At 45.0% G+C, this 27500-nt stretch overlaps 1 protein-coding gene across 1 annotated transcript in view; it reads left to right on the top strand.

Moving 5' to 3' along the window:
- pcdh15b (protocadherin-related 15b) overlaps positions 1–27500 on the top strand; it is a gene marked incomplete at its 5' end in the record, with an annotated part of 120845 nt that overhangs the window by 43599 nt on the left and 49746 nt on the right. Inside the window, 8 exons of the mRNA XM_083688217.1 lie at positions 1207–1413; positions 3440–3574; positions 10024–10173; positions 10891–11084; positions 12905–13037; positions 13742–13821; positions 19868–19961; positions 24906–25034. Of these exons, the coding sequence (XP_083544343.1) occupies positions 1207–1413; positions 3440–3574; positions 10024–10173; positions 10891–11084; positions 12905–13037; positions 13742–13821; positions 19868–19961; positions 24906–25034 (1122 nt within the window). The remainder of the gene's footprint in view (positions 1–1206; positions 1414–3439; positions 3575–10023; positions 10174–10890; positions 11085–12904; positions 13038–13741; positions 13822–19867; positions 19962–24905; positions 25035–27500) is intronic.

Here is a 27500-nt window from a genome sequence, read left to right as displayed (position 1 = left end):
TGCGGTGTCGATTTTTTATTTACGAATGTGACTGAGAAATATGCTCTTCAAGAAATCATATTTCTAAAGTATGGTGATTGAGTGTTGAGTGTGTCAAGCGTGCCGTTTTGGTGTGTCTTATTCACAAGAGACAGCCATCAAAAGATCATAGATTTGTCTGGTTCTTTACCATTAGCTGTATTACCACAGTATTTACGGTATAGCCACCCCTCAAAGTAACCATCCTGTTTAGATCCTAGTGACCTAAAGACCTACATCAACCCTGCAGAAGAGCCATTTCAAGGCAAATACATGTTGCTTTAATTGAAATGCTAATCTCGTCTTATCGTGAGTGACAAAGCTCTTTACCGTAAACCCATGTGACTCGTGGCGTCTTTGATGCACGGTGCAAATTAGCATTTCTTTAAGCCCTATATTTGTTTAGTCACTCTAGCGTGTTTTAAGAGAGCCAATGCGACGTGGGGTGTGTGTGTGTGTGTGTGGGGGGGGGGGGGGGCGGGCTCTTTGATGAGGGGGGCCAATTACCGAGGAGGAGGAAACTCATTCATTAGCTCGTGACAACACCTTTGAAGGCGGCGCGCGTGCAGTGTGCAGGGTTGATGTGTTAAATTAAATTAAATTATTTTATCATCCGTCATGTACAATGGTTTTATGAGAGAGAGGCGCCCCCCCCCGCCGCCCCCCCCCCCCCCCCTGCCCAAGTGCCTGGTATGATCGATAATTGCATAGGCGGGCTTTATTACCCTGTATATCGACACAACGGAGCTGAACGGCCCATAGATTGGATCAGAATTACTGAGTAAAGGTGGAAAGAAAGAGAGTGAGCAAGCAGGCGAGAAGGCTGGTCTCGAGGATGAATGAGTGTCTCGGCGTCCTTGTTTGTTTGTAAGGAGCCTGCCTGAAAGGAAGTGGCGTCATTCACAGAGATGGCCTTCGATATCCAGAAATATCATTCCCAATGGTTATTTTCTGCATTCTTAAGGTGGATTTGTGTTCATGTTTCAATCATCTCTTCCTGTTGTGACTAGTTCCTGTTCTATCTCTTCCTGTTGTGACTAGCTCCTGTCCTATCTCTTCCTGTTTTGACTACTTTCTGTCCTATCTTTTCCTGTTTTGACTACTTTCTGTCCTATCTCCTCGAGCCTTGACTAGTTCCTGCCCTATCTTCTCCAGTCTTCTCCAGACTTTCTGTCCTCTGTTTTCCAGGCAGAGCAGGATAATGGGCACCCTCTCCCGGCGTTCGCTAACCTGCACATCGAGGTTCTGGACGAGAACAACCAGGCGCCATACTTCCTGGAGACCACCTACCAGGGCTTCATCATCGAGTCAGCGGCGGTGGGCACCACGGTATCCACAAACGCCAGCCTCAGCACTCCCCTCAGCATCATCGCCCTGGACAACGACATTGAGGAGGTAGGAGATTAGATCATTCCATAGCAGGCCTGTGTTTGTATTGGACCCACAGAGAAGTTAAACAACAACAGTTGCCATCAGACTTATGTATGTCATTCACATTCTATGGAGAAGTATCAAAACATTTGAGGAGATACTTTGTGACCGTGTAGAGGTCACCTAAAGGATCTGAGCGATTCAGTGTTGACGTTCAATTGAATAACTTGTCTAGATAAAGAATGGGCTCCCATTTTAGAATATAATTAGGCCAAGCATGTGTGGTAGCATTGATCAGCTCCATACCTGTAATTATTCTGTCAACAACATTGTATTAGAAAAAAAAAAAACGAACCCTAATTCAGTCGCAAATTGCTTTGCAATTACTGAATACTGAAGTACCCAAGAACTATATATATATATATACATGCAATGATAAATGTGTATACCCCTCAGATCGTTTGTCTTAAACAGGATTTAACACCACCGCCTCATGCCTCGTCCTTGTTGAGCAGATTGTCCAATCACACCTTGTGTTTTTGTCCCCTCGCTTCAGCTCACACTCCAGGATGCGCCTGTAGGTATTATGGGATGCGTTAGCGCAATGTAACAAGAAGTGTGAAGTTCTCATACTCTTTTTTTCTTTCTGCCCGATCCAACTATTTTTTTAGAACTATATTTAATTAACCTTAATGTTTCGCATGGTTCCAGCTTTCCCGCCTTCGACATTGATGTTTGTTTACTTTCAGAGCTCGATGTCTTTGAAGTGAATTATCTTCTCTTTTTTTTTCCTTTTGACTTTAAGTCGTACTCTAGGAAACATTTTACAACGTTCCTATACGGGTGTCTACATTTGAGTTCTGTGCGGGAATGCTAACTACAGAACTCCGGTTACCTTCACACTTAATTGGTTTACGTCCAGAAGGTATCTAAAGTTGATTGAGGCTGTCCTCTTCCATTGTGCTTATTCTCCTTACCTAACCAACACAACGCGTCAGCGGTGATTATTATGAATTACTAATTGCTTTTATATGCCGTAGCTGACTTTATTTATGTCTCGGGCTGCGGAGGGAGCGCAAGTCCAATATCTTCTAGCGCAGCATCAACAATATCCACAGTGCTGAGCAGTGCATAATAGTAATGAACGCTGTCAAGGCCTTGGGAGGGGGGGGGGGGGGGGGGGGGGGGGTGGGTGGTGGGGGGGCTTTGTGCGACGGTGGACTTTTCTATCACTCTGTATTCATAGATGTAGACACCCAAGTGCTACTCTGTGCGTGCTGAATGGCTTGTTGCAAGGACTACAAAGCCTCACACTGGACTTCAAATGGATTAGGGAAGAGAGGTATGGGACAGTGGTCTGACGAACAGTGAGAATAGCAAAACAGACCCTGGATACAGTTATGACACATCCATACAGAGAGGAAGCAACAACAGTAAGATTTTAGATTAGGGAACACGTATAAGTTGCTCATTTGGAGCTTATAAAGCTTTCTACCCAGCGCCTCCAGACAAACACACACACACACGCACACACACACACACACACACACACACACACACACTGGCCAGCTACTGCATGACTAATAACATGAGAATAAGAAAACACTGATTAACATACCCAATCAATGGCTAGTAATACCTAATAATGGTCTCATTCGCTACTTTATGAAACGTATAATCTACAAATTAGTGTGTACAAAGTGTTCCCTATACTAAAGTGGTTTTATGACAACAAAGCCAACAAGTTAAAGCAGTAAAACTCCAGTGCCAGATTAACTCAATGACACATAGTAAGTACTGTATATTCATATTCCATGGAACCAAAATGATTTTGACAAGACAAAGTCATTCAATCTGTGTGATTTGTTTTTTTTCTTTCGTTCTGAGAGTTATCCTATCCTTGCACTGCATGTCTTCACACTCTGCCTCTCAACCAACTGACTTGACTACTGTATGTTCCACAGACTATTCCAAGGTTTAGTCAGACTGACTTAGTGGATTTTGGCCCAAAATGATAGTCCTGTAATTTATCTTTCCAACCCTTTTGAAGACCAAAGATCCCATGGTGCAGATATTCCTGGACAGCTTCACCACAATCTTCACAGTGACACCTTCGGGGATTACCCGCTACCTGACACTGCTGAAGCCTGTGGACCGTGAAGAGCAGGGAAGCTACACGTTCACGGTAAGACCCCGCCATCGCCACCATCTCTCCCCCGCTGCGACGAGAACCCCGGTCACACAACGCAGCACAGCACAGCAGGACCAGAATAAACTGCTTGTAAATCCCATATGTCTTATGTATTATATTATACATTCTCCACCGCAGTCACACAGAATGGTAATCGGTCTTAAAAATGTTTTTATTGTTATACTAGTATACTATTATATACCACATGCATATGTTTTACTGGCCCTGCATAACCATTAACAGTGATTACAAGCCTTTGTGACGAGTTTGAAACTTTTCAATGTGTTCCCTTCTTATGCGACGGGTACTATCCTTCGGCGTGTATGGCCCCATTGTTGGCAGAATGCGGTGGTTATATTTGTGTTGTGTCCCGTAATGATGGAGTGCGTAACGCACGCCTTATGACCACTGAGATAGAACAATGGTGTTTGTCCCCAAGAATAATGTCCTATTGTTGCTCACACAAAAGTGCCAAATTCCTCTGCCCAGTTTGCGCTTTTGGATGGTTGGCAGTGGTCCTGCATTTGATGTTGTGATGGATGTGTGTGTGTGCGTGTGTGTGTGTGTGTGTGTGTGTGTGTGTGTGTGTTTTTTTTGACAGTATGCGTGTATGGTATTGGTGTGGGTTTGTGTTTGTATGTGGTCTCTGCACATGCAGCAATATGTTAAAAGTGAAAAGCCAGTTTCTCAATTTTATTGATTGTCAACGTAGAAAGCAATCAGCGTAAGAGCACTCATTGAAAAATTAAAGTCGGAAAAGATAGATGCTGGATCCTTAATGTAATGCGATACAGCAGCCTCTCTCATTAAGTATTGTTGCAGTGTGCAAGCACCTTTTTAAACCAACTTTCAATAATGAAACCACCTGTTTTAAACCACCAACAAGGTTCTGTCCCTGCAGGACTAGGCCTTAAGGCCTGATATAGTCTTACGTAGACATACCTCCAAATCGTGTTGTTCTCTTGTCTCCTTTGGGGAGGTCTGGAGAATTTTCGATTAGCCAATTTGGCTTGGATTGAACCTGGACGGAGTGATGGGAGAATGTGCTCGCAATTTCATCGGATGTTATATTCCAAGAACCCCCCTCCACATCCCCGTAGATGATTGCTTGTTGTTATTTGCGTCGTCTTGACTCTTTTCTGATGAGGTACGACTATTTTGCAGACAGTTGTTGCTAGATTCTAGCTTTGCAACATTGAAGAAAATTAAAGAAAACCTGAAGGAAAAACAGAATTCTGTTTTGCCAGAAGTGTGCTCTATACATACATTCTAGCGGATGAAGACATTAGGTATTTGATTGGTTTGACGTGTCGCATGGTTTCACTCATTTCAAATGGGTTTCCACCCCTTATTAGCTACTTTCTGCAAAGGATTTCACCGGGCTTTTCCGAACGAGGAAAGCCTGGTCACAACGAGGTTAGGCCTGATATAGCCAGACGTCTTACAAGAGCTTAAGTGATCATGTTGTTGATAATCTAATCAATTTAAGAGTAAAGATAGCCTGATGACAAGCTGTTTAAAGCATTGTGCTTCAGCTCTGGTTATACAGAGCTACTGGTGGCTGTACAGTCCAGCACCAACACAAAATAAAAAACTTCTCAGGGTCTTCAGTCTTGGACCATTGTTGTTTAATGTGGTGTGTGTTAATGCTCTGCAGGATTAAAAGCCTACACACACCCAGGGACAGGAGTTGCTGACCCTTATTTCAGAGCGGTGCAGCAACAGCACAGTTCAGCACACTTCTGTTACTCTCAGTCCTGTTCGTCCATAATGTTTGATGATGTAGCCCTCAGTCAGCTCAACTTGTGCTTGGGGTATCAGAGGTTCCCACCGGATAAAATGTTCTTGTTTATTGAAAGAAATGTCACCGAAAACAACCATATCACTCTGCCCCGAAACCCTACTCTTGTCAGGCTTTGAAATTGGGAAGTGCCATGCTATCCGAAAACACAATTTTTCCCCCCCAATTTTTTTTTTTTCATTTTTCTATGAACTTGGCTTTCAGAGTTACATTTGTCCCGCTCACCTCGCCAGACTTGGCACTTAGAATGAAGCGATCTCATTGTTCAGCGTAAAAGAGTCTGTTAAGGAGAATTTTTAAGGTCAACTTTCTGTGCCGGTATGATATGGACTTGTCTGAGATGTGGCTCAATCAGAACATTCTCTGCACGGAGATTGCGCTGAAAATGATTGCATCCATCTGAATGACATTGAACGGATGGCATAATGGCAGCATTGCGCTTCAACCTGTTTTTTTTTTTGTCTATTTCAACTGATGAACTGATTGAGGTCTGATGCCTGTTTGTGATTCAAGAGCCAGGGTCGTTCTGTTTCCCTCCCTCTCTCTCTCTCCCTCCTCCCTCCCTCTCTCACTCCCTCCCTCCGTGCCACCTAACCATCAGAATGTGAAATAATGGTGTGAAGATCCAGACAACTTCCTACTTGTCTGAATGCAAATGTTGCTTTGGCTAGCTCTCCCTCCAGCCCCAACTCTGGGGACCAGGGGTTGTGGAGTTAGCATTCAGAGCACTCAGTGTCTGTCCAGCTTGTCCCAGATTGATTAAAACACTGAGACCTAAGTAAACCAGCTAGCCCTAGTCTAGGAAGACGGGTATCTGAGAGTATGAATCATACTTCCACTGCTTGCTAGCAGCTAGCTACAGTCCTAGAGCACACTGTGTGAGATTATGGATCCATCTCACATAAATCCTGCTCGGTCAGTCTCATCATGTCTGTTTTTTCTTGCTCATCATCGCCTTAAACAAATCCACAAATGTGGACGACATGAATATTTATTCAGACATTCGAGAATATTCAGACAGAATGCGTTTACTTCATTTCATTTCAATGACCAGTTGGACCCTCAACTCACTTACTGTCAGTCAAAATGCAGGCTATTTTGGCTAATGATAACAATATGCTTGAAATAATAGTCTTTCTCCTCTGTCCGTCTTGCCTTAAGGAGTTGTGCTGTGTTGTTTTGTTGTGAGCTGGTGAAGGTTGTTTAATAGTGTTGCTCAGACTCACATGGAATGACGAACGGCGGGTTAGCTCGCACTGTCAAGGGTGGCGTGTTGCCCCGGAAGCTCAGAGGGGGGAAAACAACACTTTGAGGTTTTTTTTCTTCTCCACTTCCTGCATGGAAGAGAGTGGATGGGCCCCGCAGCGCCATTCTGTCAGGACTTTGAAGTGTGGTGTTGCTAAGCACTATGGACATAAAGAAATGCTAAAGGGAGAGTGTCTCCATTCCGGTTCACTACAGTAACACTTGCTTTGTGTTTACCTGTGAGGCTCCCCCCCCCCCCCCCCAGGGCTCTTTTATCTCTCTCCCACTGTGGATCATGGCGTGTTCTGTTTGACTCTTGTAGGGTGTCCTGTGTTTTTGAAGTCTTTCTTAATTCATGTGAACCAAGGGGTTCTGTGAGGAAGTTGGCAGATACAACCATGGGTGTAGGTTTGATGTTATAGGCGTGTGTGTGTGTGTGTGTGTGTGTGTGTGTGTGTGTGTGTGTGTGTGTGTGTGTGTATTGTGTACATATTGGTTTCACCATTCAGAAACTTTTTATTCATACTCCCCCTACCCAAAAGTAATGGGACAGAATTATCAAATGTCCAAATTAAGCACTAATGTGTAGTATTTGGTGGACAATCCTTTGCATGCAATAACTGCCTGAAGTTTGCAACCCATTGACCCCACCAGACGCTAGGTATCTTCTTTGGTGATGCTCTGCCAGGCCTGTACTGCAGCTATCTTCAGTTCCTGTTTGTTTTGAGGTATTTTTGCCAAAAATCTTATCATCAGGAAATTAAATGCATGTTCAACTGAATTTAAATCTGAAGATTTACTTGGCCAGTCAAGATCTTTCCAGTTTTCGGCCCTGAAAAACTCCCTAGTTGCTATGGCAGTATGTTTTGGGTCATTGTTTTACTGTATGATGTAGCACCATCCAATGAATTTGGAGGCATTTGCTTGCACTCAAACAGACAAAATGTCTTCACAAGTTAGCAAGTTCTAGTGGCAGCTATACAGTACATGCCCAAACATAACACCCCCTGGACGATGTTTGATGTTGACAGATGAGGTGGTATGCTGTAAATCTTGGGCAGATCCTTTTTTCTCCACTTTCCACCTGCAATCACTCTGGTACACTCTGGTATTAATCTTACTGTATCTGTCCACAAGACCCTTTTCCAGACCTCTGCAGGCTTTTTAGGTACTTTTGAGCAAATTGTTACCTGACCATCCTTTTTTTTGTGGTTTGCACCTTGCAGTGAAGTGTCTGTACGGTAGTTTGGCTGTTGACGTTTACTGCAGATGGTAGTCTCTGAAATATTCACGCCTACCTCCTGGAGCGTGTTCCTGATCTGTGGGAGAGTTGTTTTGGGGTTTTTCTTAATTATGGTGAGCAATCTTCGGTCATCCACTGTAGAAGACTTCCTTGGCCTACCAGCCCGTTTGTAATTGCTGAGCTCACCGCTTTTGTTTATTTTTAATGATGTTCCAAACTGTTGATTTTGGCAAGCCTAAGGTGTTGGCTATGCTTCAGATTTTTCAGCCTAATAATGGCTTCCTTGACTTTCATTGACACCTCTTTGTTCCTCATGTTGACAGACACCAATAGCAAACTCCAAAAGCAAATCCAAAGCCTTGAATCAACACTAGACATTGACAACTCTCTTATGCCTGCACAAATGATGTGACGGAACACACCTGACTTACCAGAAACACCTGCCAAGCCAATTGTCCCAATACTAGAGGGGTACCCTAAAATAGCGGGACTATGCGTAAAAAGTGTTCAGTAAAATATGTACACAAATACCATCAAATAAAAGCTGATAATCTCTACTTTAACCTCATATTAATTGTTTAATGTCAAATCCACACATTTGGAGTGTAGAGCCAAAAGAAAATGCTTCACTGTGTGATTACTTATGCAGGGCATTGTATATACATGTTTATTCCAATAACATTGTTAATAGATAGAACAGAGGTTAAATATCAATAAGGTGTTATTTAATTAAAGATTTAATTTGGAATGGCCTCTCTTCAATGTCCAGAATGTATTAGCTTACAGGAATTTTGATAAGTCAAATAATTTAGTTGATAGACGGCGGAAGCAATTAGTTATGTTTTTAAATCCTAACTATAAGGATGGTAAATATGTCCTGAGAATGTCCTCTGAATGTCCCTAAACACTTCTAAGAAAGTTATTAAAGGGTTCCCAGAATGTACTCACAACTCAGAGAACATCCTGGGATATGTGGGTAGATTATGGTTTGATCCCTAATGATGTCCTGGAGACATGACTTTAACTGACCTCCTTTGGAGGTCCTGAGGAGATTTTTCCTTGTTTCTTTCTGATATAGCTAATGATACATATTGCTAAAAAGAGCAGAATCTCACCTTTATAATAATGCGAAACACCTCCCCACCCCTAATATTGAGTGAGTGACATGCCGTTTTACAACTGGAATCAAGCACTGGTAAAGAAAAGGCATCCGCTATATGGCAGCGGTCAGCGCATTGGCAATGTGGTTGGCAATGTTGTCGTGGTATTGGAATTCTGTGATATTACATTAAACAAAATACAATTTATACAGTAGGAAATATCAGGGGGCACTTTGGCAATTGGGAGGCTCCAAGCACTCGCTTGGGCTGCTTGTAGACTGGGCCAGCTCTGATCCTATAATTTGGCTTTAGAAAAAAGCTCTCTCTCTCTGTCTCTCTCTCTCTCTCTCTCTCTCTCCCCCCCCTCTCTCTCTCTCTCTCTATCTATCTATCTATCTATCTATCTCTCTCTCTCTCTCTCCCCCCCCCCCCCTCTCTCTCTCTCTCTCTCTCTATCTATCTATCTCTCTCTCTCTCTCTCTCTCTCTCTCTCTCTCTCTCTCTCTCTCTCTCTCTCTCTATCTATCTCTTTCCCTCCCTCCTGGTGGTGGCATCATGACACTCCCATGATGCTGAGATTAGAGGGTTGGTACAATAGGGAGACCAATCTCTTGATTTAAAGCACACAGACACAGACACACACACAGACACATGCACAAGTGAAGCTTAAGAGTATTAATTAACCAGGCCCAGTGAGCCGTTCACTTTATCTAATGAAAGAACGCCAATCATGATTTGGGATATAAAAGCATTGTGGTATTGTTAATGTTACTTGGCCCATGTGCCCAGTGGTAGTTCAGTGTGATGAACAAGGTTCCTTTGCCTGTGTATGTCTTTGTCAACAGGGATCTCGCTCTTGATCTTGTCCCCCTTTATCAATGCCATCACTGCCCTTCATTTCAGTTCTAACACTCTCCATCACTCGTATATATGTTTCTCTTCTCACAAATTTCAGGACAGAACACCCACCGGTGACTGTGTATTCTCAACAAAGTCGACACCTTATTCCTCAATGCTCAATATGTCTGACCCCCCTCCCCTCCCCCCCCCCCAGATGTTGGCATCCGACGGAGTCCAGGAGAGCGCTCCGGTGACCGTCACCGTCACGGTGATCGATGCCAATGACAACACGCCAACCTTTCCCAACATCTCCTACGGTGTCAATGTTTACACTGACATGGAGCCTGGAGAAACAGTATTACAGGTAATCAATAGCTGCTCGCTGTTTTCACAAACAATCCACTTACTTAGAGTAATAGTATTACTAACCTCATTTATTAATGGATTATAGCCGGAATAATTGTGCTGGCATGGCAGACTTTGTTTGGCTAAGCTCTCAGCAGGATGTTGAGAGCCCCCCGCGCATTTTCTGGGCTTGTTGGGGATAACCCCTGTGTTTCACAGTTCACAGTCAGACCAACGAGTTCAGTTATCGCTCTGACACGTACACACACACACACACTCAAACACACACACACATACATACACACACACACACACATTCACATAGTCACACATTCACATAGTCACGCACACACACACACACACACACACACACACACACACCCCACACACACTCACACACACATATACACGTTTGGCATTTCTATGACTGTGTGAAGGTGCCAGTGTCATCATTTTATCGTTTTTTTATGATTATTGTAATATACAGCAAAAGTCTCAGCTTTCCTACTCTGAATTCACTCAACGTTCCTGTCGTAAATCTTTAATATGTCCCAATCGAGAGACATTTAATTCTGTATTTGATATGTTAAAAAATATATCACCAATGAGTCTAACATTAACTTTCTCTCACGACATGAGATTCGGCATGTTTCACCATCCCCTAGTGGACCTAAGGACAGTTCTTGTCCGATTGGAGAATTATGAAAATATAATGTGACGGCGTATCGCTTTACAGCTGACAGCCATCGATGCTGATGAGGGTCCCAACGGGGAGGTGACCTACAAGATCCTGGCTGGAGACCAGGGCCACTTCGTCATCGATAACAGCTCTGGAGTGATCACCGTGGTCTCCGGGGTCGACCTGACTGTAGGGCGGTCCTACGCCCTGACCGTGAAGGCGGTCGACAACGGTCCCGAGGCGCAGAGGAGGTGAGGCTCTAGATACGGGGCTCCTTGGGGCCACTGGCGGGGGGGAGCAGGGTTGGCGGGGGGTGGGGGGTGGGGTTCGGGGGGGTTTTATTCGGGGGCCTGGGGGTTCGCAGCAGAGCAGGGAACGGTCTCACTGGGTCAGGTGCTTTTTTTTTCGAGCATTTGCCGCAGCAGCACTGCTCTCCGGACCTGGTAACCTCCATCTCTCTTAGATCGATAGTGTTCTGCAGGGGGGAACGGAGTCGGCTTCGGATATATCGCCTGGAACAATGTGCCGATATCGCTCACTGCATCAGTCCATCTGGCACGGGAAAGGAAATGAGAGGCTTTTCACAGTAATTGGCAATGCCTACCCCTCTGACTCAATTCAATCCTGTCGCCTTTGTGCCCTCTGCGATGCTTGGTGGCTGCAGGATCGATATTATAGCTCAACAGGCTAAGAAAAGAAACTGATTTTTACATGAGCAGGAAACATATTGAATGGAGGGGAAGAGGGCTGAGTTCTATTTGAAGAGGAGATACATTGTGACACACTGTGGGCAAAAAAGTTCTTTCGATTCAGGAAGTAAGGCTGTTTTGTGTACAGAAGGTTTTGTGCACAAGGTGGTGAAATGAGGCAACGTCTGGCTGTCCTTCTTTCACACATTGCGGAGGGCCGCCGTTTCCCATTGTTCCCGTGAACTTGGGATTTCAATTCATTGTCATTGTCACATATGGCAGAGCACCCAGCCAATGGCAAAGCACCCAGCCGATGGCAAAGAGAAGCAGCGCGCCTGTTATCCACTTACCCCGTAAGTCTTTGTTGTGAGAACGTCAAGGACAAATCAGCAAGATTAAAACGTGATGTGGTGATTAGGAGTGTTCCGATGACTGGGAACGGTGTACAAGTCTGGAGGAGCCATCTTGACGAGGCAGGAGAATAATCGGCACATAATAGCGGAGGCAGCAGGTGTGTAATTATTTGCAATGGCCAGATGGAGATAGAAAGACCATGGCACAGTGGAAAAACTAAAATAATTCATCGCCGAGTTTTCAAAGTTTCATGAGACAGAGAATTGACAATGGTAGCGATGGAGAAGATCCGGGCTTGAAAATATGCGTCCACTCATATATAGCCATTTTATTCATGCCACTGAAGGCTTTATAAAGAAAGCCATGATTATAGTCCCAGTGGGGGACGTCTTGAAAATTAAATGCTGTCTCCCATATGGCCTACTGAGATATCTTGGATATTTTTTAATTATGTACAAGTACCCTTCAAGGCTTTGTCTGTTGTACACAACTGTGATTGAATGAAGTAAGCATTCTGTAAAAGCATCTCCTTCAAGGTTAGAAATGTTTTTTTTCTAAACTCTATCAAGTAAACACTCAAGAAAGTCTCCATCTCCCATTGAATTGAATTCCCCATGTGCACTGTAAACTGGATTATGCCAGATTTAAGTCTGCACTCTGCAGTATATCTGAGACTAATTCAAATATTGGTTTAGCCTCTTTCTTGTCCAACGTACTGTGGCTCCAACATTTTTTGGAAGCAAATTGTTATTGATTTTCATACTCTCAAACCCAACACAATCAAAACAATCTGCAAAAACCAACTCTCCGCTGCATTGCACTACTGTACTGTTTGTAACCTGCCTCGACAGCTCAGGAAACAACTTCCCTTCTGTAAATACAAGCGCATCGTTGCCCTGTTTGACTTCTAGAGTTTCTCACCCAGAATCATTTTTCTCTCATTTCTGCCCCCACCCACCACCATCACCCCCACCCCCACCCCACCACCACCACCCCCACCCCCCAACTCCCACCACATCTGTCCCCAGGAGTTCCATCACCACGGTGTACATCGAGGTTCTCCCCCCCAACAACCAGAGCCCGCCCCGCTTCCCCCGCCATCTCTACAGCCTGGAGGTGAGCGAGGCCATGAGGACAGGGGCTACGCTCCTCAACCTACAGGTGAGTCCCTGCACTAAAGTATAGGCCCACTAGACCAGTACAGTATAGGCCCACTAGACCCCTACAGTATAGACCCAATAGACCACTACAGTATAGACCCCTACAGTGTAGACCCAATAGACCACTACAGTATAGTCCCTACACTACAGTATAGGCCCAATAGACCAGTGGTTTCCAACCTGTTTTCACTCAGAGCCTCCCATTTCATGTAATTTGCGACCCTCCCATTTAAAAGAAACAAAAAAAAAAGTATTTTCTCTATTACGTAAATCCGAAAAAGTCACTGTCTTAAGGTTGTTGGTTACCTGGTATAATGTTGTTCAGTTTCAAGCTGTCAGTAACCTGTTTTCTCTGAAAAATAATACACTCAGAATACAGTAATAACCCAGTACCTGCTAAAGTAACTCTGTACATTTCAATTAGTAATACATTGCTGTATGTAAATTACATGAAGACGGTTTTAGGCACCTTCAAATATAGCGGAACCAGATACGATCCTTGATGCCTCCAGTCTTACGTATGCTAAGCAGGTCTTCATTGTTTGTTGTGAAAATGCGGTTTTGATCTCGGCAGGGTTCCATTATGTAGGGGTTCCTTTACGTGTGGGATTGTCATGCTCTCGTTTCCTCTGAGTCTCTGTGAAAACAGAGGAATCGGCGTAAAACAGGACATGAAAGGCCCTCTCTGTCTCTCCGTCTCTCCAGGCAACCGACCGTGAAAGAGATCCCATTACCTACGCCATCCAGAGTGGAGATCCCCACCACCTCTTCCAGCTCTTCCAAACGTAAGCTTGTATTAAGACACCCCATGACAGAATGTATTAGCGTCCAGATTTTTTTTTTTTATCCCTGAAATTTCCCTGAAACAATTTGTGTTATTGTTTTCCCTTCCGTTGCAGAGAAGTTGATTTGAGTGGTGGGAGTCTACAGTACGGCAGAAGACTAGGTTTTTAATCTTGGGTTCGATGTGTTTGCTTTCTGATTCCTGAGGTTTTTCCGGATAATAACTCCAGCTGCTCCATCTTAAGTTGTCTGTGTTGCTCCTGGGGGCTGAACATGTACTGTTGATAAGACTTTCCTCAGCATCGGAAAAAATACATAATTAATAAGTAATTAAACAATTTTCTCAGTTTGAATAACAGATGAAGAATCTGAATAAACAGTTCTAGTCCTGAGGTCACCCCAAAACTCCACTCCACTGCTATTGGTGAGGGAAAAATATCACTGCTTTTGCTTCGAGTAAATATTTCCTTTAATCATTTCATAGATTTAATCAAACGGCGCAATAAGATTGGGTATGATTGCTCGGGGAGCACTTTTGTATGGTTAGCGGTGTTGGAAGCCCTCTCCTTCAGACTGCGAGTAGACAGCTATCCCTTGTGCTTCCCTCTTTCTCTCTCTCACTCTCGCTCTCTCGCTCACTCACTCACTCACTCTCTCTCTATCTCTCTCTCTCTCTTGCTCGCTCTCTCTCTCTCTCTTACTCGCTTGCTCGCTCTCTCTCTCTCTTTCTCTCTCGACTCCCCTTCTTCAATAAGCTGCTCACCAGCAACCGTACCTTCTGCCGTACCAAAGGCCACTTCAATCACTCCAAAAAGTCCAATCGTCATCAGCCTCTCCTGTTGCACATTTTCAGGCCCCCGGAAATTGCATACAGCACAACTATGAAATTTTAATAAGCCGACACCGTTCTCTTCAATAAGCAGGCAAATGAAAACAGTAGGGGACTCGGCTGGGGAGATCTAGATGGGAGAGGAAGCAGGGTCTGAATGACAGTCTCTTGTGGATAACAGGGCCCGGACCTCTCTCTCTCTCTCTCTCTCTCTCTCTCTCTCTCTCTCTCTCTTTCTCTCTTTCTCTCTCTTCTCTCCTCTCCCTCTTTCTCTCTCTCTATTGCAGATCAGCTCAAATGTAGCCTGCAGTAGTATATCACCCAGTAGATTCCCAGACCTGTCGTACTATCTTATTACTTTTGAATTTATGTGGAGCATGTTTTGCATAACATATCATAACCTAATACTAGCCCTGTGTCACGGTGTGTGACATTCTGTTGAGCAACTTTTGAATGTGATAATGCTTTCTTATTCACTGCCGTGTTTTTAGTTGGTGCTTAACGTGTTTCTGCTTTGCAATTGCCACAAATTCTATTCTAGGCCGTTGACTATTATGAATACAGTTCTACAAATTACTGCTCTGTATTAGTCCACGTATACGTTGGATAAAACTGGATGAGCAGTCAGCCTTAGAGGTGGTTTAGATCAAAACCCCACCGCCGGCTTACCTTCAACAACCTCAGAGGCTGAACGGATCAAATCTGTTGAATAACCTCGGCGCTCTGGTGCTTTTTTACTCTCAGATTATAATCTCCCTCAAAATACCCTCTTAGTCATTCAGCACTTTGAACCCCTCTCCCCTCTCCCATGCTGGATCTGAGCCTATTTATGCTACTAGCTGCTAATAATCCTGATCTTCCATATTCGCGTAGCATTATCATCATCCTTCATGTTCTCGAATGGAAAGATGTGTGTGTGTGTGTGTGTGTGTGTGTGTGTATGTGTGCATGTGCCTGGGTATAGTACATGCATGTGTGCGTGTACGTATGCGTGTGTGTGCGTGTGCTTGTGTGTGTGTGTGTGTGTGTGTGTGTGTGTGTGTTACACAACTCTCTCTAAGAATATCTCATAAATATACATGGAAGTCGTCGCTGCGTTAGGGAGACTGCTTTGCATTTCATTTCAACAGGGCATATGGTCCTCGCATGGCCCTTGTGCCAGGCAGATGTGTGGTGTGTGTAGGTGTGTTCCAGTGGAGGCAGACATCGAAGGACGGGCTCTTGTAACGCATGAAACCTCATTCCACCCCATGCATTACAATGAGCATGTCCTCTGATTTCTACGTCCGTCAGCCTCCCCAGGTGTGTTGGATGTTCTTGTCTGATCTACTTCTTTGATGCTTCTTTGACACTTTGATGCGTCACTTAATCATTCATGATCACTTTTAGAAATAAGCATACAAAAACCATGCGTAAGTAGTTTATATACTCTTCGTAAATCACTAGAGAGCATTTATTAACATGAACCAAGCATGTATGAGCATGTGTAACACACTCCTGAAAACATCGCAAAACCAGAAGTGGTGAAACATCGAGATATATGCCATTTAGCTGACACATTTACATTTGACATTTACATTTACATTTATGGCATTTAGCCTTTATCCAAAGCGACTTACAACAATACATTTGTTTAAGTAAGTGAATCATCTATCCAACAGTCATCATAAGACAAAGTAATCAATGGTCACACCAGGGGCCACTGGCAGTCGTAATGCCACAATGACACTTTTATCCAAAGCGACTTACATTGCAGTGAGTGCATACATTTCAGTATATATGGTCCCAACAGGAATCAAACCCACAACCTAAGCGTTGTTAGCGCCATGCTCTACCAACTGAGCCACAGAGGACCAGAGATGTGTGGTTACAGACACATTTCCCTGTAGCTGCTGTCAATTCCACTTTAGTTTAGGGCCCTTTGTCTGTGAGAGGAAGCAGACAGTCAACAGGTGCAGCGCTGACAGGAGAAAATCCTCCCCAGCATTTAACCACTCAAAGAGTGGAGCTGGAATTACTGCTGTCTGCATGCCAAGACACTTACATTACATTTTTGACATTTAGCAGACGCCTTTATACAAAGCAACTTACAACAAATACATTTGTCTAAGTAAGTGAATCATCTATCCATTAGTCATCGTAAGAAAAATAAATCTATGCGAGGACCAGGGACCATTGGCAGTCACAATGCTAGAAGAAGTAAGAATTATTATTATTATTATTAATATTATTATTATTATTCTGGATGAGCTGCAGAGGTCTGATGGTGGAGGCGGGGAGCGTGGCCAAGAGTGTGTTGCAATAGTCAAGGCGGGATCACAAGTGTCTGGACCAAGAGTTGTGCTGCTTCTTACGTGAGGAATGGACGTATCCTTCTGATGTTGTAGAGGAAGAATCTACAGGAGTGTGCTGTCGCTGTGATGTTCGCCACACAGGATAAGTTGTTGTCAAGGATCACCCCAAGATTATTTGCTGTCTGGGAGGAGGTCACAGTAGAGTTCTCTACTGTGATGGAGAAGTCTTGGAGAGGGCAGGCTTTCCCAGGGAGGAAGAGCACCTCAGTCTTGTTTAGGTTGAGCTTGAGGTGGTCGGCTGTCACGCAAAGACACGTGTTGCCACCTGTGAGTCAGAGGGGGGGGAAAGAGAAAGAGTTGAGTGTCATATGCGTAGCAGTGGTAGGAGAAACCATGTGAGGAAATGAATGAGCCAAGAGATTTGGTATACAGGGAGAACAGTAAGGGTCCTAGGACGGAGCCCTGGGGGACCCCAGTGGTTTGGGCTCGTGGAGAAGCCAGTGATCCTCTCCATGTCACCTGGTAAGAGCGATCGGCCAGGTAGGATTCAAACCAGGAGAGTGCAGAGCCAGAGATGCCCAGTTCTGAGGTGGAGAGAAGGATCGGGTGGTTTACTGTGTCAAATGCAGCAGACAGGTCCAGAAGAATGAGAACAGAGGAGAGGGAGGAAGCTCGAGCAGAGTGGAGGGCCTCCGTGACAGCAAGGAGAGTGTCAGTAGAGTGGCCAGCCTTAAAGCCGGATTGGTGAGGTTCAAGGAGGTTCTTCTGAAGGAGATGGTGAGACAGTTGGTTAGAGACAGCACGTTCAAGGGTTATAGATAAGAAAGAGAGAAGGGATACCCATCTGTAGTTATGGACAGCAGATGGGTCAAGGGTTGGTTTCTTGAGAAGAGGTTTAACTCTGGCTGTCTTGAAGGCAGCTGGGACAGATCATGTGGATAGGAATTGATTATGGTGGTAAGGAAAGAAAGGAGGTCTTTGGAAATTGATTGGAGAAGGGGGGAGGGGATAGGATCGAGAGGGCAGGTGGTTGCCCGCTTGGATGTGACCAGTTTTAGAATATCATCAGGGGAGAAGGGGGAAAGAGCTGATAAACCAGAGACCAAGTGTAGCGCAGTGGGTTTGGGAGGAGTGATTGCAGTGTTGGCGAGAGGTAATTTTTTCAAGTAGGTGACAAAGTCTTCTGCAGACAGGGAGGAGGAGATTTGGGGGGAGGTGGGTTGAGGAGTGAGGAAAATGTGGAGAACAGTTTCCTTGGGTCAGAGGCAGAGGATTGAATTTTGGAATGGTAGTAAGAAGCTTTAGCAGCTGATGCAGAGGAGGTGTAGTTGAGGAGGAGGGAGAAATAAGGTTTTAGGTCATCAGGGAGGCGGGTTTTTCTCCATTTCCTCTCAGCTGCCCGGAGCCCTATTCTACAAGCTTGCAGGGTTTCAGACAGCCAAGCAGCACGTGTAGAGGATTGTGCTAGCCTTGACGTCAGTGGACAGAGAGAGTCGAAGGATGAGGAAAGAGTGGGCAGGTGGGTGGAGGAGGCTGCACCTTGTGGTCGATAGATAACAACAATGTGAAGTTTGACTGGGGAGGTGACAGAAACAGCATGGAATTCGAAGGTGGATATGGACAGGTGTGACAGGGGAAGGACATTATGTGACCACTTAGGTCAGATGAGGAGTCCTGTGCCCCCCCTCGAACAGAGAGTCTAAGGGAATGAGAAAAGGAGTAGGCATCAGAGAGGGCTGCCGGAGTAGCTGTGTTTTCCGGTGTAATCCATGTCTCTGTGAGAGCAAGGAAGTGGAGGGACATGAAGCAGGCATGAGCTGAGATGGCCTCTGCTTTCCGGACCTCTGACTGGCAGTTCCATACTCCTCCCACGACAGTGAGGTCATGGTCAGTTGAGCATGGTGGGTGGATTAGATTAAAAGGGTTGCGAGGGGGGGGGGTGTAGTGTCTATGTGTCCTCCTGAGGGATGAAATAACAGGAATGGGGAGAAATATATTTCTCCCCATATATTTGACGGTATAGAAATAGAGGGTTTGTGGGCAATACAAGATGTAGGTAGCACTCAATACACTCAGAATAGTGAAAAAATAATCAATTAGAATGAAAATACCAATTACTTTGACCTTCCTCTAAGGCGTTCCTCGATGGACTCCACAGATTGACTCCTTCGTCTTTGTGTCAGGAGGCTGTCGCAGAGGCTGTCGCTCTTTGACCATCAGGATAGAAATTACTTACCTTACCCAGACCAAATTACCTTGGAGTCTAAATTGTGTGTATGTGCCTTTCTGCGTGTGTGTGTGCCTCTGTGTGTCTGTGTGTGTGTGTGTGTGTGTGTGTGTGTGTGTGTGTGTGTGTGTGTGTGTGTGTGTGTGTGTGTGTGTGTGTGTGTGTCTGTGGGTGTGGGTGTGTGTGTGCACGTGCGTGTGCGTGTGCGCATGCGTGTGTTTGTGTGTTATCCTGCCAAACTGCAGAAGTAACTCTCATCTGGGAAGTCATCTCCTTCTAATAGTGATAAGTCTATCAGACTCTTACTGTGCAGCTGGCCTCATGCTGATATCTGTCAGCCTATCAGCCACTTCAGGGCTGCAATATTTCCAGTTTACACAAAGACTCATTTTAAGACTCACACGTAGGAAACATAAAAAAAAAATATTCTTGTCTGCCTTGCAATGTTTTTGGAACAGTAATTTTGTGGTGAAATTAAATAATCTGAAAATGTTTCACAATATCGGATTTCAAACCAACATGACAGAATTCTGTTTGTATGTTTATCTCTGCATGAGATCCTTTTGATTACAATACCCTGAAAGCCTTTTTGCTGGTTGCTGGTAGCTGGTAGCGTGAGAGGTAATATTTTAAAACTGCAAATGGACTGTATGGAGAGCGTGTTGAAGAGAGGGCCCTGTGTCTCTGTCCTCCCCCAGGGTGGGGCTGCTGGTCCTGGAGAAGCCGCTGGACAGGGAGACCATGGATCGCTACACCCTGGTTGTCACCGCTTCAGATGGCCATCCGGATGGGGTAAGCCTGCCGTTTATCCATCCGATGTACCACGGTCATCTATCCACAGTGCATCCTTTTAATCCATCTTCTATGCCATTCTTTCACCCACCCAATGTTCGATCTATCCCATGCTATCCATCTATCCATACATCCAAACATCTATTCATACCATTGTACATCTGTTTACCCGTCTTCTACCTTATCATTATAGAGACACACGGCCACTTGTCTTTAATCCATATTTTGAGTGCCATAGGAAGGCTGTTTTGCCTATCAGAATTTCTCTCAGCCGTCCCTGAATATTTCCCAAAAGCCACTCGGCATGTCTACTGGAGTGGTGACAGAGTAAATATAGGCCAATTTTCGGAAAGATCTGTTCAGCCGTTTTCATTAAAAGAGATGCATTGTGTGTAAATGGAGCATTTTTTATAGCGAATGTTTTGAACCACAAAACAACAGCACAAAAAAAAATACGAGAGGCCCCTAGAAAATGTGGTAGTGTCATAAAGCAGTGTATTGAAATGTCTACAAGTTTGAATGTGCAGCGGTTTTCATTCAAGTCCATCTTTTGCAATTTTGCCCTCCCATGTTAATTCAATAGATAACATGTCTATGCTAATACATGGGACAAATACAAATCTAGTGGTCTGGTTTTCTGACAATTGATTGACTGTATCAACCAAATGCAAACCTACATAGACTATTCTTCTGAAAACAGTCTACTATAAGGTCTATTTCCTGTATTATTAAATATGAGGGTTTTTGAGAGATGCAAACAACATACCCAGTGCTGAGTGTAGCCTATGTTGTTTGAAGTACAATATTCCAGCAAAGCTACTGTAAAAGCTAGGAGTAAAATTGTGTTGGAAAACCCTGTCAGGTCAATTTAGAGTTATGGCACTCACACACATCACATTTCGAGGGAACTCTTTTGGAAGCCTTCTTTCTGAGAGTGTAAGTAAGTCCATTCCATGTCAGTGTGTGTACTTGGCCCCAGTGACAGTACAGTGTTTGAGATCCACATTACGCTGTTTGAATGGGATCCTGGCCAAGGAGTGGGAGTGATTGGTCTACATAATGACAATGAAGCGTGTTAGAATTATAGAGAAGAGGGGATAATTGTATTGTATGTACATCAGGATTAATATAGGTATTCAGCATGTTGTAATAGCATAAAAATAACATTCTTTAATATCTTACTGTGCACGATTAAGACACATTTTCGAACGGTCTGTGCAATAGATTTGAAAGTAAACTCACTTGTAACTGTACACGCCCAGCACATCACAATAATGAAGGCAAAACCTTCACCTTGACCGTATCAAACACCCCAATTCCGGAACATCTTCTCTCAACCCGGCGCTTAACGAGGAGGAAATCGTCCAATCGGACTCCTCTGACATCATTCCCTTTGATGCCATCTGTGGCAGGTGTAACATGGGAGCGCCCGTGACCTTTATGGAAATGAATACAAATGTCTCTCTCCTCTCTCTCTGCCACTCTCTGATAAGTGAATCACCTACCGCCCCCCCGAAGATTTAATCACACTCCACCCTAATTGGCCGGAGTGTTACTCTCCTGTTGTCGGCGTCGTCTGTGACTTTATCCTCCTTTTTTCTCTCTCTTCCTCCTTTTTTTCTCTCTTTTCCTACTTTTCCCCCCTCTCTCTTCCTCCTTTCTCCCTTTTCCTCTTTAAAAAAGTGCGGTATAGTCTTATGAAAGTCTAATGAAAAGGCACCCGTGGAGGAGCACTGTTGGAGGCTCTCTCTCCACTTGCTACCATTTTCCTCCACTCTGCGCTCCCTCGTTTTTAGTTTTACCTCCCGCCCCCTGTGCCCTCCTCGATTCTATAATTCTATATTTTAAAACACCGAGCAAAGTTTAAACCTGCCTGGGGGGGGGGTGTTGACCTTGCTAAATCAGGTCATTAGCGAGTCTGATAAATAGTACTTTAGGAGAAGCTGGGCTTTCAGTAGGCCTGTGGAGGAGGTGGATGGGGCCTGAGTTGTTTGAGCTGTTGAGTTTGACTTGCGTCTCTCTGGTGACATCACCTCCTTGAATGGGTCGTCTCTGTGTCTCTGCTGGTCCTTCGGGTGCGCCCCAGGGACTGAGGGAGCTACCAATACTATCTAACAAGGCCTAGAGCCATAACCCAGCCATACACTCACACACACACACACACACACACACACACACACACACACACACACACACAGGAGAACACATAATCCATGATTTAATAGTCGAAACGAACCGCATTACATACCAATAGTATTGATGTACATTAAGTTGCCTTATGCCTGTACAGTAATGCTGTAAATTCCTGTAAAATAGGAACTTCTCCTTTTTCACTATTTGATAACCAAATAAATGCTTCCAGTATGTCCATAGGACAGAATAGAATAACTAAGCAGTTACCAAATTACTATGATAACCCAATGTCCCAATGTTCAGTTATTCTCCATTTGTTCAGTTTTCTCATTACCCTCACACAACGTGTTTAAACGTGTTTTTTGTTTTGTTTTGTTTTTTGCATAATGAAGAAATCCCAGTTTCTTTCATACACGTCGACGCACGACACCGTTACAAAACAGCGACGCCCACGCATCCTCATTTTTTTTATTTCATTTCGGATTTCCTCCAACTGTGGTTCTCCTCCGGGTCGACAGCAGCAGGAGACGAGGCTTTGATCTTCCCTCGAAGCGAGAAACGTGTTGTGGAAAAGAGAAAGAGAGAAACGTCAGAGGGAGAGGAGGACACCTGCTGAGAGGACACCTGCCCGCCAGGCCTCATCCCTCTGAAGACCGACGGCCCCCCTGGGCCGGCTTATAATGGTTTAGTCCTCCCTGTAGGCCGAGGCTCTGATCTACAGGGTTCTAGTTAGTACAGCCTCATCCACAGTGACAGGGGGTTAAGGGGTTTGGACATTATTTCTGGTTGTTTTAGGGTACGCCATCATAAGCCATCATTACTGGAGGACATTGTTGATTTGTTTGTTTGGATTCATGTTAGCTTTTCCATTAGGGATGGCTTCCTGCAGTCCACACAAAACATGACATTGTGCAGAACAGAACATTATTCATAATTCCTGTGTGTCTGTGTGTCTGTGTGTGTGTCTGTGTGTCTGTCTGTGTGTCTGTGTGTGTGTCTGTGTGTGTGTCTGTGTGCCTGTCTGTGTGTGTGTCTGTGTGTGTGTCTGTGTGTGTGTCTGTGTGAGAGGAGGCTCTCAGCGGTTCTCTTTAGCTTGTTACCGTGATGAATGTGACTTTATGACACATGAAAACGACTGCAGGTCTCTGCTTTATTCAAAGCTATAATTGGTAGCTTTTTCTATTTCGGTGTTGGGCTTTTGAACAAAAGGCAAATAACCACCAATGCCATGGCACCCTCTATCCTGCCCTGACGATCACTGTATTATCTGCCCACTTTATCGGGCTGTTCTCAATGAGAAATGGTCGTGTTTTGGGCGGGCTATGTTTCTGTTTGACATTACCATTTCTGTGGAGAAGGAGGAGATTGGAGGCTCCTACTCTTTGTGTTTCATCGCGGAAACTCATTAATCAGCGTCAAAATGATGGCCGCGGGCCTTATTGAATGTCCTGCTCTGATACCGTTAGTATAAAAAAAAGTGCCTAATTGCCTTTAAAGGAAGAGAAATCCATCATGTTTGTGAAACTGTAGGAACTCAACACTCCCAGGCTAGTCAGTTCCACCATAGAGATGATACTTAAATAGTCTTGTGTGCCAGACGTGATGCTTCCCACAAATTGCGTATGCTCCCGGGCCGTACCATCTGGAGGGAGACGTCCAACTCCTACAGACGGATGGGGGAGGGACATCGTTCACACGCAGGAAATACACCTATCGTTATTCGTCTTCCGAATCTATCGTCGACGTCCCCCCCCCCCCCCGACACAATGAGTCGCTAACTTCTAGAGGCTTGCCGACGTCAGATGTCTGCATTGCTGTAGCAGATTTATTCCAAGTTCTAGAGAGTGCAATTTCCACCTTCTGCTCATTCTGAGCTGCCCACCTACCCAAACTCGTGATTTGCAATGACGGCGGATATGTTAGCTGATCACCCCCTCATACAATAGGCTTAATGGTACTGTATAATGGATTTCAGTGCAAGTGGAGTTTGGCCGAGTCTCCTACGACATTTTCTGTGTGATACAGTACTGCATGTACAATTGGCAAATGGACTCCCTGCATTGTAAAATAAGGTTTTAAACAGTGGATTTTTTAACAAAGAGGATTTCAGTATGATATAATTACCTGTTCTTATTGGCCTGTGCTGGCTTCCTGGAATCTGCTCGGCTTCCTGGTAAAAGTGGAGCCATTCGCGGAATACAGACAATACAGTATGGTTTATTAGATTAAGAGGAAAGCATCCGTCCTCCGATTTCTACCTCATACAGCCTTCCCTGCAGCACATATTCTGATTGCTACACAGAAGACCTGTTTCCAGCTGGTTTCGAAATGATCCAAATGCACTTAGTCGATATGGTTTGGTAGTTTTGTGACTCAAGTAAACATATTGACGAGATGCACACTCTAAAACAACCTCTAACTGCTTATTTTTGTTTTTCCACTGTTTCTGTCATATCATCAAACACTAAAATGCTAATTCTCTGAAGCCGAAGACATTTCTCATTCATCACTTGGATGTGAATGTAAATATGTCATCATCAGTATTGCACAAGCCACGTCAAGTAAACCATAAAAAGCGAATTTGTTTATGAAACCTTTCACTGGCTCTGAATGACGAAAACCGAATGTATTACCAAGTTTAACATTTAAATGTATTTATTCACTTCCAATCTTCAGGGACAGAGCATGACCATGGATTTGGTGCTTTTTCATTCAGTCTTATCAGACAAAGAGCTTCTCTACTGCTTTCCTGCTGCCAAAGGTCATCTTTCACAAACAAAGGTCTATTTGTCTTTGTTCATTTGATTCCAGACATCCACGACTACAGTGAACATCGTGGTTACTGATGTGAATGATAACGAGCCCGAATTCGACCCACTGCTGCCCCGAAACTTAACGGTGACAGAGGAGGAGGCTAATGCGCTTGTGGGCCAAGTGAAGGTAGGTCTGCCCCCCCCCCCCCCCCCCCCCCCATTTAAAAAAAATAATAATACACCCACGGCTGTTGACTCATAGCTTCACACACGACAGGGCCGACCCGAACCATGCTGTGCTGGCTCAGGTATTTTTCTGTTCACATAGTCCATTCCAACACTGTTTCGGCCACAGCGGTGGATGCCTAACCAAGCCAGCCCAGTACAGCTCAGCTTGGTTCAGCTTGTTTCCACTCAGTAGAGTGAAAAGGGTATTACAGTAATTCAATACTTGGTACTCTTGACCAAGGGTTAAGGAAGATCTGTCTAAGATCAGTGTAACCCGATCCATTCCAAAGGTGTGCACATTTCTGTCCCTGCTTAGTACGAACACACCCAATTTAACTGTTAACCTAATCATCAAATTGCTTTTAATCAACCACGGTATGTTAATGCAGGTTGAGAACAGAAATGTGTAGACACTCTTTGACAGGCTCTCAGTAGGTCCTCCGTACCAGGCAGGTCTGCTTACCTGATCTCCGGCGTGTCCCTGTGTTCCTCCATGACTGGGGGTTTCTCCTTAACCACTGTGTGCCTTACTCATTTGGCTAACTGTAATCATGCCCCCCCCCCCCCCCACACACACACAGAGGTCTGATGGACCCGGTGCCCAGGGGCCTGACTCTCCTCCATGCCCCGTGGGATCCCCCCCAGTCGCCCCCCCCCCCCCCCCCCCCCAGTTTGTGTGCCCGGGTGCCAAGTGCCCTAGAGCGGAGAGGGCCCATCTGATGGCACCCCCACCCCCGCCTGCTCCACTGTTTATCGTTTCCCAATTAAATAAATATAATATAAATAATTTGTCACCTTCAGGGACATCCCGTAATGAGTACCTTTGTACGGCTCTGTTAAGCTACGAGGAGTTGTAATTAGTGCCGTAGATTAATAGGGGGCTCGTGGATTGTTGGAGGAATAAGCAGGTGGGGGGGAGATAATGCAGGCAGACATCTTTTGGAGGAGTGTATCTGTCTGTTTGTTGTTGACGGCGTGTTTGTTTTGTACAGTGCACCGCTGTGTTTCAGAATCATTAGATTAGTGTTTACTTGAGTGAGGAAGACAGAGAGAGAGAGAGAGAGAGAGAGAGAGACAGAGAGAGAGAGAGACAGAGAGAGAGGCAGAGAGAGAGAGAGAGAAAGACAGAGAGAGAGAGAGAGACAGAGAGAGAGAGGCAGAGAGAGAGAGACAGAGAGAGAGACAGAGAGAGAGAGAGAGACAGAGAGAGAGAGGCAGAGAGAGAGAGAGAGAGAGACAGAGAGAGAGAGAGAGACAGAGAGAGAGAGGCAGAGAGAGAGAGACAGAGAGACAGAGAGAGAGAGAGAGAGAGAGAGAGAGACAGACAGAGAGAGAGAGACAGAGAGAGAGAGAGAGAAAGACAGAGATAGAGAGACAGAAAGAGAGAGAGACAGAGAGAGAGAGAGACGCCAGCCATCTGGGACGGACCGACTGATTGATTGATGGATGGATGGTAAGTCTCTTTTGACACTTTTGGCTGGTGTGTATAACGTTGGGGGGGGTGGGGGCACCTAGATTCCCCCAACCACACTCTCTCTACACCCCCCACCCCCCACCCCCCACACCCGCCCCAAACCAAACCAACATTAATTTCAATCCCAGGACATGGCCTCCAGTGAGGGAGATCTGGACACGCTCCAAACCCCCTAACACGGTCTGTACCGTCTCTTGCGGCTCGCCTGGAGCAGGACCGTGGGCTGCATGAAAAACCGCAGCGTGCCATCAGACGCATTTCTTAAAATTCACTCCCCGTAGACCACACACCAGCTGTCTCTCGTCACGACCAAACTATAAAAAAAAAAAAGATATTTAGGCCCTTTCGGAATTTGCGCAATAGCTTTCAAACCCGTATCAGATGATGAATCCCCTCCGATAGCATCACAGATTGTTGCGATTGATCAGCCGATTGTCCGCGAACGCTCTCGGTACATCAGCCGAGTAAGATTCGCGAGGTCTTGTCTAGCTACTCCACAGCAGGCCTACCGTATAGGCATACTGCTTCTGAGAAACAGTAAAAAAAAACAATCTCTCGGGTGTCTTCGTCAAACTGTACCCGAGTGACTATTGGTGGAAAAGTGGCTACCTGAATTATAAGTATGATGGGGTTTTTATTTTTTATTTTGATGGAACACGCCCGTCCGTGTCAACGCAGCTGTTTGAAGTTGTCGGGATGTGCCGCAACAAGTCGCAGACCGGCTGCCAGACAGGGCCGTTTGTGTGGGGAGTGTCAGCGAATGTGATAAGAATCCATGTCGTAGTCGAATATGCTGGCTAATTGGACGCGATGGCCAGGACTTGTCTTGTTTGCTTCCATTATCTCCTCGATAACACAATCTGCGGCACCCATCTTTACTTGGCACAGGCTGCGCTTGCCGACGCGGCGTTCAGCCTCTGTTTATCAATGCCAGGGAGAGAGAGAGGTAGA

The sequence above is a fragment of the Argentina silus genome (assembly GCF_951799395.1).
Source record: "Argentina silus genome assembly, chromosome: 16".
Classification (NCBI taxonomy): Eukaryota; Metazoa; Chordata; class Actinopteri; order Argentiniformes; family Argentinidae; genus Argentina; species Argentina silus.
Note: the sequence above shows the minus strand (reverse complement) of the source record. Positions and strands in the feature narration are given on the sequence as shown.